This window comes from Lycium ferocissimum, chromosome 7, assembly GCF_029784015.1.
Source record: "Lycium ferocissimum isolate CSIRO_LF1 chromosome 7, AGI_CSIRO_Lferr_CH_V1, whole genome shotgun sequence".
In the NCBI taxonomy this organism is placed as follows: domain Eukaryota; kingdom Viridiplantae; phylum Streptophyta; class Magnoliopsida; order Solanales; family Solanaceae; genus Lycium; species Lycium ferocissimum.
The window spans coordinates 41968166-41983872 of NC_081348.1; the positions used below are offsets into that span (position 1 = coordinate 41968166).

The following is a 15707-nucleotide window of genomic DNA, read 5'->3' on the forward strand; positions in this document are numbered from 1 at the left end:
TGTTGTGACCTTTGATAAAACTTGAGAGTTGAAACTATACGTAAAGATTTTGTAACTTTGCTTTGCACAATACCCAAGTGTTGCAACTTGCAAGGTTTAAATTTCACCAAGGAATTTTTCCACCGCTTGCTTTTCTTTTTCGCTGTTTTGAATCATCCCTCTCCCAAAGTATAAAAGATCATAATTTCAAGTGCAATTTCATGTATTAAACTCCTTAACAATGTGTAGAAGGGAAAAAAAAGTAGTTACACTCCCTAAAATAGAAAGAGGAAAAGAAGAGATGCCAAACCCCACCCAAAAGTTACCAGCCTTATCCCTTCACAATCACTTTCCTTTTCTGATTTCTCCCTCCCTCTCTCTTTCATTTATTTTCGCGCTGTTTCTATCTGTTTCAACTTTTTTCTTTCTTTATTCCTCAAAAACCAATATGAAACAAAAAACAAAAAGTTGACAACTTTGAAACCTGAAAATCAATCAAACACTCACCACTAACAATCCCACTCACTCCATCACCAATGGATCGTCTCATCACTCCCACCTTTCTCTCTCTTCTTCTCATCACTTTCTCTCTCTTCCCAGGTAATCATTAAGTTAATCACTAACCCCTTCACCTAATCTCTATTTAAATCTCGATTATAAGTTTTTTTTTTTTTAATTACAGAGGTGCAGTCAACAACTTTCAAGATAGTAAACAAGTGCCATCACACAGTATGGCCTGGAATACTAACTGGAGCTGACAGAGCACCCGTTAACCCGACCGGGTTCGTTCTTAAGAGTGGCAAATCCAAGACTATTAAAATGCCCAGGGGTTGGTCGGGTCGGGTTTGGGGTCGGACCCTCTGCTCCAACAACCCGTCTACCGGAAAGTTCACTTGCCTCACCGGAGATTGCGGCTCCGGCAAGGTGGAATGCGCCGGCGCCGGTGCTATACCGCCGGCGAGTTTGGCGGAGTTTACACTTAACGGTGACCAAGGGTTGGATTTCTATGACGTCAGCCTTGTTGATGGGTACAACCTTCCAATGCTTATAGTTGCTAAAGGAGGTACTATTAGAAATTTCTGACCATGTCATCTAAAAGTTTAAGCTCTCGGAGAGAGCACACTTTTATTATAGTACTATTTAACTATATTCTCAACACGCGCTCGCGTAGGGGTGGACATAGTTTGGGCCAACTCGAAATTCGAATTTTTGGATATTTGGTTTTGACTTTGGATTATGGATTGGACTTTGGATTTAACTTTTTTTAAATTTATGGAATTCGGATTTAGTACTATGGATTTTCGGACGTCCGAAAATCTGAAATTGTTATGCTATATAACTAGCCCTCCTTATATCATATGTGTCAATGCTAGTAAGTCTAATTTCCAAAGGTCCAATAGATTAGTACGCTACGTACGGCCCTACCCATTATAGTATTATGTCTAATATGAAATTACACGGTATGGGCGATAGGGTGGCCCCAATCCTTGTTAACGGTAAAAAATTATACATTCTAAGGAGCAAACTATTAAGTGAATTGAGGCTGTTAATTGTTATGGTCTGTCCGAAAGGCTCAAAAGTCAAAATTGAAAATCCGAAATATCCAAACTGATTAATTCAAAATCGAGCTTATAAAATCCAATCCAATCCAAACTTATTTGGATTGGATTTGGATTATAATTCTTGAATCAGAAAACCGAATATCCAAATTGAAATTTTCATATCCAATCCGAACGGCCCGAATGCCCGCCCCTACCCTCACGCTCTGGCCTGATTTTTTTTTTTTTTTTTTTTTCACGGAACAAGTACGTGGAAATTCTTTTCGATAATGGGTGGCGGTGAGATTCGATCCCAGAATCTCTGCCTGCTCTGATACCATGTTGAAATGTGTGACCATCTCATCTAAAAGCTTTAGCTATTAGAGAGAGTACACTTTTAAGTATTTAATTATATTCTCAACAGGTACAAGAGGGGGATGCAGCGCTACTGGATGTTTAGTGGACCTGAACGGCGCGTGTCCTCGAGACTTGAGGGTTGCGAGTGGGAGTGAGAGTGTTGGATGTAAGAGCGCGTGTTTGGCATTTAATGATCCGATATACTGTTGTAGTGAAGCGTACAATACACCTGATACGTGTCATCCGTCGAGCTACTCACTCTTCTTTAAGCACGCGTGTCCACGCTCTTATAGTTATGCTTATGACGATAAGACTAGTACCTTCACTTGTGCCTCTGCTGATTACTTGATCATATTTTGCCCTCTCCCTTATACCAGGTGAATTTACTTTTACACCCTTTCTATACTGATAGCTGTTTTATTTCGTAGTAATTGAAAGTTGTTTTATATGATCTAAATTGTAAATAATACTCTGTGTTATGTTTAGTTCATTCTTAACTCTAAAGTTTTCATTTTGTAGCCACAGTAATATCAAAAACAGGATGTTTCAAAGTCTCTCTTTCTTAAATTTTATGCTTAATCAAAATACTGTCATATTAAATGAAAATTGAGGGAGTGATAGTTAAATTATGATAGAAAGCTTTGACTGGCGAAGAATACCTCAGAACGCGCTAAATCCGCCTCAATGTGGTGTTAAATGAGTAACGAATTCCATTTGTGGATCTCAATAAATTGGAACAGGTGTAGAGAATTTATATAGTCGACTTCAACTAATTTAGCATCAAGGCATTGTGAATTGATGACTTGATCTAAATAATTGACATTCAAATGAAATTTCTATTGACTAGTGACCAGTTCTATGGGGAGGGTGGGGTGTCTTTATTAATAATAAAGGGGCATTTGATATTGGAATATGTGGCCTGAGAGATTCATAGATACCTGAAATCCTTGGAGCCAAATTTCCTGCTTGAATTATGAAATAGTGCGGATCAAAAGAGTGTGTTTTGGTGCATCTTATGATGCAGGTTATACTGCCTGAAGTATCTTTTTGCTCAGGTCTATATGGGAATTTACCTTCTAGATCAACTTGATTTCCTTTCGACAAATGTTCTTTCAGTTCGTAGTTAAATATGAGAAGTAGTCTTGACGACATATTGTTAGATTAGTTAGTATTGATGGGTTAGTATTTGCGAGGTGGGAAGTTTGTCCCTCATTGGTTAAAAAAATAAAAGAAGGTAGAAGTGTTTTTAAGCACTTCTTATCTTACTTGATTTGAATTATTTTGGAGAAATCCAAGTTTGATTATATCTATTTCCCTCCAAAATTTCTCTAAGATAATTAAAACCAAGTAGGACAAGAAGTGCTTAAAAACATTTCTACCTTTTATTTTACCAATAAGGGACACACTTCCTCCTCTCTTTTTAAGTAAGGTAAACTTTCATTTGATTACAAAAATAGGTAAGTTTCCTGACAGTTCAAATCCCCTCACTACTCGAGGAGCTTACAAAGTCTAGTAAATCTAAACAACTATATACATCAAATTGGTTACCCCAAGCTAAAAGGTTTAGTAAACATCTAACTTTCAGTGTGTGTATGGGAGTTGAATTTCCTTCAAAGCATCTCTGATTCCTTTACTCCCAAATGCTCCAAATGATGCATTGAGGAATCATCTTCAAAATGCTTCTGATGTTGAACAAAACCTTAAACTTCTAGCCACTATACAATGCACAAACAGATGATCTACATTTTCACTATCATGTTCACACATGTGGCATCTGTTGCTAGATGTTTAGTAAGCCTTCCTCCTCTCAAATACTAACCCATCAATACTAACTAATCGAACAGACATGTCAACTAAACATGTGTTACATCCTCCTGTTATTTTAGTTGCAAATTGCAATTGGGTTACTTCAAATGAATGAAATGCAAAGCACTAGTCTATGCTGACGTATGACGTTAATTAGTTATCAATATAACTACCAATGATATACTTCACTACAGATAATAAGTAGTTTCTGAGCATAATAAAAACTTGGTTTGCTTTCACATACCAAGAGGAAAGGCTGAATATATATATATTTTTTGTTTATTCTTTAATATTATTATTTGGTATTATTGTTGTTATTATAATTATTAAAGAAGGAATTACCAACTTGCCCTTCAAAAAGTTTTTTTGGAGAGTATACGCTTGATATAAAGGAGAGGTTAGATGAGTGGAATCTCTTTCCTTCCTCCTCCCCCTCCCTCTTGAGCAACTAAACATAGTGTAAATTTGGGGACATATGCTAAAACCATTTATGCATGTTGTAGGCTCCCAAGTTATTAGTATGAATATGAATGGATTAGTAAGTGAGTTGGGCAGCATAATTCCTACATCACCTGTATAGATTAAAGTCTTACAAGTCTATCCCAAGTTTCCTTTGCAGCCTTAAAGAGTTTTTTGTTCATTAGTAAAATAAAAAAAAAAGGGTTAACCTTGTATGCTTATGTTTTCAGCCTCAACTTCATGCTGTTGAAGAGTGTGAAAGTGTTGACTTGCTTTTTACTCTCACGCCCCATTCCTTTTGCAATCTTATAATAACAACAACATACCCAGTGTAATCCCACAAGTGGGGTCTGGCTAGTAAAAGGCATTTCAACATAATTGACCTTTCTAGGATAACTCTACCTTATAAGAAAAAAATGACCTTTTTAGGATGAACTAAAAGAGTATTGCACCTTATCATTTGGACACTTTACAATTTGCACTTATCCATTTGTTTTACGATTTCATATCTGATCTAATGAGTTTCCTACGATACCATGAAAATAGCCAAAATCAGGCATAGTGAGGGCATTATGCCAATTTAACAAGAGATTCAATCTAATGAGTTCTTTGCAATTCCATGCAAATCGCCCAGAATCAGGAACAATCAGGTACTTGTGTCAATTTAAGCAGAGCAAAGTGGGAATATTTCAAATTTAACACAATTTTTATCTCTTAAACTACACACCATCATGCTCCGAGTTTGCAAGGGTTGCCGACTCCATCTCTCAACTTCCCGCCATTAAAGCGTTAACTAGTCTTTGTTTCTTTGTTAAACTCCTTGTATGGTTTAATAAGGCAGTTTGTCATTGTACTCTTAGGAGCTCTACACTAATTTATATCTTGCTTGCAGTTGACTGTCAACCAGTCCCCTCTAACAACTAGGTCGATGATGAAGTGGGTGTCAGTTTCTGCCATGACTTTCCTCATCTTAGCTCAATAGCTAGAGATCCAGGTTTCGAGCCCATCACTATATAGAATTCCCCGATCTGGTTTCTGAATCTCATAATCTGTGACCCATCCATATAGCCACTGATTTAAAAGAATTTCCTAGAATTTTGGCACTGCCACTAATATTCACTCTGCAGTCATCATCCAGACAAAGAGAGTAAATGGCAGCATTAACACCATGAAAAAGATGAAAGAGAAAAAAACCTTTTGAATTTTTCTCCAAAGATGACTCCCAGCATATGACTTTTAACTTAAAAGAGTGAAAAGGTTAAAGTTGCGAATTTCCGGTAGTTAAAACGGCATAAGTTCCTCACATGTTGTATTTTAGGACTACTTCATGGTTCTATATGTTCAAGCATGAAATACTTAAAGCAAATGGCAAAAATGCAAATCAGTGTTTACTCTTGAAGACTTTCAACCATAAGTTTTGTCTCTCTTTATTCATGCACTGCTATTCTGCACCAGTGATGAAGCTATGCACATCGTTTGGACCTTTTTAGTTTAATTGACTAAAATCCTTAGGAAAATGTCTATAGGAAAATCTTGAGACTTCTCAGCTTTCATCTATATAATTGGTGCTGCATTGAAGCTCTTCAACTTTTTTTTCCTTATCGGATGTCCCCGAAGAGAAAAAAAAAAAAAAAAAAAAGGTTGAGTCTCGGCAGCTTAGATCCTACCTCCAGTCTAAGTTCCAGAGAAATGTGAGCATATGTGCCTTGAATCTTTTGATCAGGATCTTGTTGTGGGGCAGATATTCTTTCAAGGAGGTACCACGGCAAAAGAGTTAGGCTTAGAAGTTCCATTAAATATTTAAATATCCTGAAGAAAATTAAACAGAACTCTAAAGTGAAGTGAATGTCTTCTACACGTATTTGGTTCAATTATAAGAAAAAACTTAATTCCACTGTCTCGGAAAGAATAGCGGAGTACGAGTATGAGAATCAAGGCACTAACTTCCGTTTTGGACTTTGACATCCATTCCTGAACTTTTTGAAATAAAAATCTTATGTTTAGAAACTACACAAGTGATAACTCAGCTTCTCATGGATAAAAGTATTTAGAAAAATATTTGGAAAAAATAGTCAAAGCAGTATCTTATGAAAAAAGGCAATAAGGTTCTTTTCTACTTTGTGGTTATGAGACGTGTGTGACAATCATGACATTCAGATAGGTATTAAGGGGACTATACTTGCTGATAGTCCTGTAAACAGCAACAACAACAACATACCCAGTGTGATCCCACAAGTGGGGCTGGGGAGGGTGGGGTGTACGCAGACCTTACCCCTACCTTGTGAGAGTTAGAGAGGTTGTTTCTGAAAGACCCTTGTCTCAAGAAAAGCGTTATCAAAAGGAGGTTTGACAAATACAAAAGTAAAAGCTATGGTGAAAATACTGTAGAAAAGAAATACTGACAACAAAAATAGTAAATATAACCCAAGTAAAAGAACAACAACAGTAATACAAATGAAGAATAAGATAATAATGGAATACTAATAGTGATCCTGATAGTAGATGAGGGAGCACATGAGGTGCTCTAAGCTAGAAGCATGCTCTCCCTCCGGAAAGAGAGTAATCGCTCGACAATGGAGCAGTTATGTGGAAAATGGAAAAGTTATGTGCTGATTTTATGTCTGATCTGCAAAACCAATATGATATATCAGAAACTTATCACTTCATAAATTTAAATAGATAAAAAGAGAAACTATTACCTCACATTTTACTTGCGGTCTTGAAGTTAACAAGCAAAATGTATGATTTTGAGATCTCGAAGCCTAGGAGAATAAAATGCCATATGATAAGTTCTAAAGTCAAGTGTTGCGTTCTCATCCCTTGGGAGTTTATTAGATGTCTAGATCCATCACGTGCCAGTAAGAACATATGTATTCAATAATATTGCTTAAGGCGTAACATCTACACTATGTGCTGTCCGTCCAACTCGCTTAGAGCCATTCGCCATTTTAGCTCCATTATGTAAAACTGATATGTCTTAATTACCAATTATATTGGATTTTATAGCATGGTATTATTCCTTATGCAAATTAGTTCTGGTAGTTAATACCTTGAGCGTCATACATGCTGGTTAATGTTGTTTGAATAAAAATTGTACAGCATGAAAGTGTTATCGCTTCGCAAGGATCCAGCTGAGTTGCCACTGGTTAATAAAACCATGATGTACATCGGAAGGCATCATCGAAGTGGTGAGTCATCCATCCGACCATCTTTACTGCACATTATGGTGTCAGCCATGCCTATAATTGCAGCAATATTGCACTTGTCTGTACTCTAGAATATTGTAACTGACCTTGATGGACAACTTTCAGGCTAATTTACAGACAGAAGTTGAAGCTTTGGATTTATCCTGAACCCTAATGCCGACAATTCCTCATGTAAAGTCGTGTTTGGGGATCCTTCTCGTCGATAACAACTGACAATATTTGTGTATAAGAGTTTGTAGCTTCTTATAAGTTTGTTACTTTTTCGTTTTCAATCTAAATTTTGCTCTCCATTGCTTTTGGTGCTTGGAAGGATTCATAGTGTAAAGTCATGGGCATGTCAAGCAAGTTTTTTGGGAAAAGAAGTTTTAACCTATTTTTAGTTGGGTCACAACCACATTTATGCCTCCCTTTCTATGTTTTTTTCTGGTGTTAGGGGTGTGGAGGTACTGGTAATTTTTTTTTTTTTTTTTTAGTGGGAATGTGGTCGACAACTCAAAACATTTTAGAACTAGTTAAAAGTACATATTAGGATTGTTGAGCTGCCTAGTATAGGAATAGAATTTTCGTACAGTTTTGGACCTTTGGTTTGTGGTTGGTTTTATATAACATTGCACCTAAATGAGCTTAAATGGAGTGATGATATGTATAGTCGATCCAAACTTGCTTGAGATTGATTAGTAGTAGTTGTTTGGTGTATGATTGATTAATACAGTTTGTTATTTTCTTCCTTTTACCACCTGTTTTTCCTGTCAGTTGAGTTTAAAGCTTCTCTTATATACTGATTGTGACTTGGTTCATGTAGCCATGTAGGTAACTGGATAGCTTATCAGTAATTACCTCAGTAACTTTAAAGAACATTTGGTTGCTTTTTTTAATCGTTGCTTTACTGGTGAACTGTTTGTCGATTTCTAAGTAGATGGGCTTTGATCCAAGCCTGCTTTCAGTTGGAAAGTTTGCACAGTATGGCTTTCTGTTTTGGATCAATGTGCATCCTTGTGAATCATGATGGACAGATGGATTCACGATTTGAAATATGGGTGATTTACATATATGTACGTATTTAGGGAGAATATTTACGGAACGTGATGATATTTTTTTATTTACAAAACATAACGTTACAATACCTATACACATACACATTCTACCAAAAAAACCCATTCCAACACCCAATTTCAACAACCGCTGATGGTCTTCCCGCCGGCGAGGGTTCCGTCCATCCTCCGGCGGTGGAATCTACTGGAGCTTTGGCAGAGAACCGGCCAGATCTGGTGGCGGAGGGAAGATGGCGTTCGTCCCCTTCGTCTTCTTCGCTGCTCCGGCCAAACCACTGTCCCCTTTGTCTTCTTCGTTGCTCCAGCTAGATCTGACTATTTTCCGGTGAGCATGAAAAATATGTGTGAATAGTGTATGAAAGTTGTATGAATATACGTGTTGTATTCATACACTAATCATACGCTCTGCAGAGAAAAAATAAAATTTTCTGGTCTCAATATAATTGACTTCATACAGTATTCATATATTGTCAAGTTTTGTAATTATTCTTTATGTTTTGTAAATAAGGAAAACTATCGTCACGTTTCATAAATATTTCTCCTTAATATGTATACACACGTAGTTTTCCCTTGAAATATATGAGTTTCTATGGCAATTGTAAGTTAATACACAATAATAATTGATTTTCAGTTAATTATTTATAGATTGTGAGAAAATAAAAACAAGAGAAATATTATTAAGATGCGGTATTATATTATTTCACTGAGGTTTATTTTTGTACAGTACATTGCAATCCCTTTTTTAAGTAGGACGCTATATACATTAATATTCTAACACTCCTTAAGCTGGTGCATATAAGTCATATGTACTACAAATGTAACTAATACGAGGATAAGTTAAGGACCTGGTGAAAATATCAACAAGCTTATTATTTGACTTCACAAAGACTGTTACGATATCTCTTGAGAATATTTTTTTCTATTAAGTGGTAGTCAATCTCAATATACTCAGTCCTCCCATGGAATATCGGATTGATGCAATGTGAACTGTTGCTTGATTATCACACACAAGTTTCATCTAATTGATTTCTTCAAATTTTATTTCTCTGAGCAATTATTTGGTAGTTCTTTTGATTGTGTCTAACCCTTTTACAGTGTGTCGTCAACACAGATAGATATATTACAAGATTTGTCAGTGATAAGAATTCAATCAGTGGCCTTCAACTTTTGCGAAAATGTTACTAGTAATTATTGTGATTTGCCAATAACAGCCGAGCAACAAAAAAGAAGATGGAATAGTTTCAACAATTTCAACTATACACACTCCAGTTTGCAGGGCATAAAGCTGTTATAGTAGAAAAATAGAAGAAATGAAATGAGAAAAGGAGGAAAAGAGGTAAAGCTTGTCTGCTAACCTCCCTGCAATTTGCTTTTTCCTTTTTCCTTTTCTTTTACAGATTCATTTCTTCAAATTCACAACAAAAACTCAATAACAATATTCAGATAACTTTAGGGGTCTTTTGGTTATAATGATAAGGGATTATAATTTCGAGATAAATTATGGGATCTTTTATTTTACGCTTTTCTATTTAATTATGCGATTAGCAATTTTAGGATTGTTTATGATATTATTATTATATGCTAGAGTGTATGCAGGTCCTGTAGATAGATAGGTTGGGATAATAATCCCTAGATGATTTATTCAAGATAAAATAACAAAATTACACATTTGCCCTTCTCCAAGGCTTTTCGCACAATTTTAAAAAAAAAAAATGTTAAAATTGAAAATAAATGTTCATCCAAGTTTATTTAGTTAAAGTTTAAACCAAACATAAATTTTATATTATACTAACATGTACTATTTCCTTTTTAGGCCAATAAACCGAAATCTATTATTAACAATGTATCCATTAAATAATCACATTATTATTAGATTTTCCTATTTATGATCTCGATATAACTTATTTACAAATCAAACACTCCTTATAAAGTGCGACTAACTTCTAAACTCATAACGGGATTGAACTTCGTAAATTTCTCTACGATATATAACTGAAATCCTGAAATGCCTAGTTTTAGTTAATTTCATTCGTTCCATCTTTGTACCATAAATATATGTCTTTAAATGATTCTTCATCGAATCAATTCAGAACATGAATTTAACTAGTTTTGCATGACCAAATGGGACTAATCGTTCCCATCGCATATTTTTGACCCTACCCTCTTTATAATTTAAGAAAATAAAAAACCGTAAAGCATTTTACTTTAGAAGTTGAAACTTGTCGAAAAGTGAAGAAAAAATTCAGCTTGCTTTTGAAAAAAACCTCACAAAAGCAGAGAACAAACAGCAAATTGCTCTGCTAAAAAGTCATTCAGTTAAACAAAGTTTTTACTTTCGTCCTTCGAAAGTGAATTTCGACATAATTAGCTGTAGGGTCCTTATAATCTGGGGATGTGGGGCCTGGTAACCTCAAATCACATGATATATGCACCATAATCAAACGAGTAGTTCATCAACCGAACGTTGGAGCCCATAATTCTCAAAAATCTCAATTTTCAAACTCCTAATTTCAAAGATTTGTGTGTCTATTAAATCTAGTTGAAATGACAAATGTTACTGTTCCATTTTCTACGATGTACTCCCTCCGGATCAAAAAGAGTGTCTACTTAGTAAATCAAGAAAAAATTAATCTTGGTTTTCTATATTTGTCTCAATTAAGTGTTATGTGATCAAATCTCAATACGTATTTAATTAAGGGTAGTTTAGTCAAATTATCATATATTTTCTAGAAGTTAATATTTTCTTAAGGGGTGTGCATATGACTAAGTGGACACTTTTTTTGATCCGGCGGGAGTATTTGCAGAGGCGGATCTAGGATTTAAATTCTAAGGGTTCAACATCTTAAATTTTTGGCACTAAACCTATATATTTCTAAAGTTATGGGTTCATATCTACTATTTATTGTAATTTTAATAAATTTTTACACATAAATCTATACCCCGCATCGAAAGTTTGGGGATCAATTGAACCCCAAGCTATAGTGCTCCATCCTCCTGAGTATTTGATTGTGCATGGAAGAAAATGAACTAAAGAAACACTGAAAAACATTACTGTCTCTGTTTCCATTTAGTTGTCACGATAAGGTTCTACTAGCTCATTACGAAATATTAATAAATAAAGTAATTTGATTAATTTGTTCATTATTAACTTTTTAATCTTAATTCTAAAACCATTAATACTAAAGAAGAAAAATCAGAAATTAATAATTTCTCTCTCGAGTTTCTAAAACGATAAATACTTGGGAATACCTCTTTTTCAGTTTACATGGTAACTAAGGGTCTGTTTGGAAAGCCACATGGTAATTGGAATTGGTGTAATTACACAGCGTAGTAATTACACGGTATAGTACTCCCTCCATCTCAAAATATTTGTCGTTTTATTTACCCAAATAAAATTAAGTAATTTTTTCACACTTTACCTTTGTATTAATTACATCAACAACATTTAAGAGGTTTAATCATTAATGGAGTAAATATTTATTAATGAGAGAGAACATAATGAAATATGTTAAGAGGATAAAATAGTGAAAATACTATCCTTATAAATGCTTTCTTAATGGGCGTATAAATGAAATATGCGACAAATATTTTGAGACGGATGAAGTAATTACGAGGATCTGTTTATTTGTCATGACGTAATTACAAGCATACTGTTTGGTTGCACATGTGTAATTACACAGTTATATTAGTTTTAAAATAAATATTAATACTTGACAATATGTGCCTTTATAAATGATATATTAAATTAGGTATTTGAGATACATATTGTTTCTTGAAAGTATATTAATTAATAATCACATATTTGTAAATAATTTTGTAAAAGTAATTGTATATATTTTTCAAATTAATAATGTTTTAATTTAATTAACTATAAAAATTAAAAGCACACATTTTATAAGAACATCGTTGGCTGGATGTTAGACAAAAAGATTAATATTTATACATATAATGTCATAACATTATTCAAATGTTGATAAACAAATAATCTATTAATTGTAAATGGAAAATGAACAAAATGCAATGTAAAACAACAAGTGAATAGTACTAAATCAAATAACTTGAAATCGAAAATATAACCTAAATTCAAAATAAATAAATAAACAAAAGGTTTAACATGATACTTTTATGTCAAATTCCAACATAATATAAAATGAGTTCCAACATAATTTGAGTAAATATAATTCAAAAGAAAGTGAAAACATATATAAGTCTATAACCAAATTCAACAACGGAATTCTACTTTACTAACATCATTTGTTATATGTCAAGTTTGTCAATGACTTATTCTTTCTGATATTAGGAAGTGTAATTTTAAAAACTAGAACAACAATGTAAGTATGCTAAATGAAGAAAATAAGGGAATTTAAAAAAAAATAAAAAAATACAAGCAATTACATGGAATCACAGGACGTAAAAGTTGGGAAATGAGAAGAAAGAAAATGAGAAAGGTGGTTAGAATCCCCCTCTTCTAGAAGGATCATCTACAAATCTATTCATTTTATCTATAAATAATTTTTTTTTTTTTAAAATAAATAATTTAAAGTGTAAAAATAAAAAAGAAATTAAAATAATAGAAATAAAAATAAATTAAAAAGAAAGAAATTAAAAAGTAACCCTGTAATTACATGGGTGTAATTACCTCCTCCTAATTACACTCAATTACTTGGCCTGACAAATATATCAAACCGTGCAATTACACTCAATTATACACAATTCTAATTACATGGGTGGCTTTCCAAACAAGCTAAGAGCCTGTTTGGAAAGCCACCTGGTAATTGGAATTGGCCGTAAATGGGAACGGAGGAATATTTAATTGTAATTGTTTGGATGAATACTCAATTCACTTTTGAGGTTACTACATAAGTGCAACTTGTACTGGACAAAATGAGTGATTTTTGGATTAAATTCTCACTAATGTCTTTATCATACTCTCTTGGTGTCATTAATGAAATATTCTTTTGTAGTGCTTCCAAAGATAGATTATTTAATACACTTGTACGAGTATTGATAAGCTCATATTTAATATAAGAGCACTCCAATTGTGCAATACGGATCTAAGAAATTAATTGCACTTGGCCAAGGTATGGTCAAAGTTTTGCTACACAGGACGTATTGGAGAATCATGAAAAGACGAGATTTGGGTCATCGAATCCAAGGCCACTTACTCACACTCTATTGGCTTATGAACATGGCAAGCCTACCCCACACGTACAAAATGAGAGATAATGCCATGCTGGTAATCCACCTTCTTAAAAACCAAGTTTTTTTTTATTTTTTTTATTTTTTTAAAAAGGGCGAAAGGTATTCCTATAAATAAATAAAGTATAGTTAACCAATAATTCCAATTATAAACTAAAGAAATAGTATTTTTCGGTCTCTATACAACTCGTTCCTCTACTTTCTTATTGCAAATCTTAGATCTCCCGCAACCCTTTTTCTCTTATAAGGCAAACAACAAACCTTTGCATGTGTGCTTCTGCATATTAGACTTTGGAAAAGAAAAAAAAATTATGTGCTATCTTAATCTCCATGCTAAGATAATGAGACAAAGTATTGTTTTTGCTGAAACATAAGCTTGAATTGTTATGCAATCGAACAAATGAGTTATGCTGAAACTTATATCCAAGTTATTTTGCTTTATATATGAAAAAAACCAAACGACTTCGATGACAATTTGAGACAAATGAGTACTAATAATCTGATTCTTATTCACACTGAAGTGCTATTTATTTAGTCAAGAAATGGCGAGATGGATTACTTGCCCATAATGGCTAGGCGCCTCATGGAAATGTTAACTGCATGGGGATGCCTTGCAATTTATATTTCAAGAAATTAAGTAAAAATACTGAATATATAACGATGTAAATCTCATTGATAGCAAAGTTGTTTGCATTCCACACAAGCCTCCATCTAAACAGGTCCGTGGTGTCCACTAGGTGCTAAAGTGACATGTAAAGCGACATTCATTTTAGTCATTTCTTAGATTTGTTTCATATTCTTTGACTACTTGACGCCAACATGGGGCATAAGCTAAATACAACAATGTTTTCTTCATCATCGAAAAATAGTTACTCTGTTTTCTCGATTTTTCTTCTTTTTGGTTAAGAAGAGAAAGCTAAATTCCTTTTATAATAACATTGTCTGCTGGAAACACGTGCTCTAACTTGTAAAAGTACTTACTCCACTACACACAAATCAAAAGTAGTCTTTGTTACTCATTACTCCATAGTCCATATGGGGACATCACAAACAAAAATGGATCTATTGGAACTTCGACCTGTTTTGTGTAATATTCATTAATTAGTTGCAATATTCAAATTATTTTCATCCCCTCACTGTATTACCAGCGATTTCATCTATTTTTCTATCAATTAGCAACATAGAGTAATTTGAAGAGCTTCAGAGTTGCAGTAATATTAAACTATGTATGATATATCATCAAAGTGCTCATAAGAGTCACTTAGATCGAAGTGATCGCATGAATTTCTTTTTTGGTGCAGTGGAATAAACAAACGAACTAAAAAATTTAAAAATGTTCATAAGCAACACGGCTTAATTTTTCTTCTGCATGGAGATGTACTTAGTTTTCTCGTTTTTCTTTCTTTTCATTAAGAAGAGAAAGCTAAATTCCCTATATTATATTGTCATGCGCTCTAATATCTAAAGCTAATAAAGCTTACGCTATCTGTATATTTATTCTCCTTCTAGACAGAATCAAGAAATTGTTTTATCACTCTTTACTCCATAGTCCATACTAAAAGCGATGGATATCACAAGCAAAAGGGATAGATTGGAATATAATTTCGACCTAATTGTCGTAACCTCACTATGGATTAATTAGTTGCAAGATTTGAACATTTTTAATAATCGTGATATGTTATCCCCATCAACACATGTACCAAGTAACTAGATCTGATCTACTTCATTAACAAATAGACCCTATACTTGGTTGCTTAATTGCAATATTTGAATTCCACAAAACACGTTCAATTTTCTTCTTTTTTCCCGTAGTAGATTATCTTTTTACTTGTGAATCTATACTTTGTCAAACTCATATAGGCGGAATTCATAAGTTACTCTTTTAAAGAAATAAAAATTAACACTGCTTATGCTGTTTAACTTGAAATATATACTGAAAAGATATTCATTTTCCTTCTCTGTTTCTTCTAATCACCTTTTGGACAAGTCATTGATGATTAAAATAGGCCCAAGTCCATATTTTACGGGTTAAAACATCTGGTCCCAACGGTCCCGTAAACTAGGCCATAGGACTATAGCAACATTTATTAAATTAACTCATCTTATCGCAT

The 15707-nt window shown here is 33.8% G+C and overlaps 1 protein-coding gene across 3 annotated transcripts; it reads left to right on the top strand.

Annotated features, from left to right (window-relative positions):
* Nucleotides 1-291: 291 nt before the first annotated feature.
* LOC132065139 (thaumatin-like protein 1b) lies at nt 292-9874 on the top strand. Of its 3 annotated transcripts, none has more exons than XM_059458393.1 (5): nt 292-579; nt 662-1042; nt 1942-2251; nt 7239-7327; nt 9609-9874. In XM_059458393.1, exons 1-5 carry the CDS (start codon nt 516-518, stop codon nt 9689-9691), a joined length of 927 nt encoding a protein of 308 aa, XP_059314376.1. In that variant the 5' UTR covers nt 292-515; the 3' UTR covers nt 9692-9874. The 3 variants fall into 3 exon arrangements, with proteins under 3 accessions (XP_059314376.1, XP_059314375.1, XP_059314377.1); XM_059458394.1 differs by lacking the exon at nt 9609-9874 and adding an exon at nt 7451-8078 and having other exon boundaries at nt 306-579; XM_059458392.1 differs by lacking the exon at nt 9609-9874 and having other exon boundaries at nt 294-579; nt 7239-7444.
* The last annotated feature ends 5833 nt before the right edge of the window (nt 9875-15707 follow it).

Bases quoted from the DNA above. Each gene is read 5' to 3' on its own strand.
- LOC132065139 (XM_059458392.1), top strand. From the start codon at position 516: ATGGATCGTCTCATCACTCCCACCTTTCTCTCTCTTCTTCTCATCACT. The intron at 580-661 runs GTAATCATTAAG...TTTTAATTACAG, and splicing joins CACTTTCTCTCTCTTCCCAG to AGGTGCAGTCAACAACTTTC. The intron at 1,043-1,941 runs GTACTATTAGAA...TATTCTCAACAG, and splicing joins GCTTATAGTTGCTAAAGGAG to GTACAAGAGGGGGATGCAGC.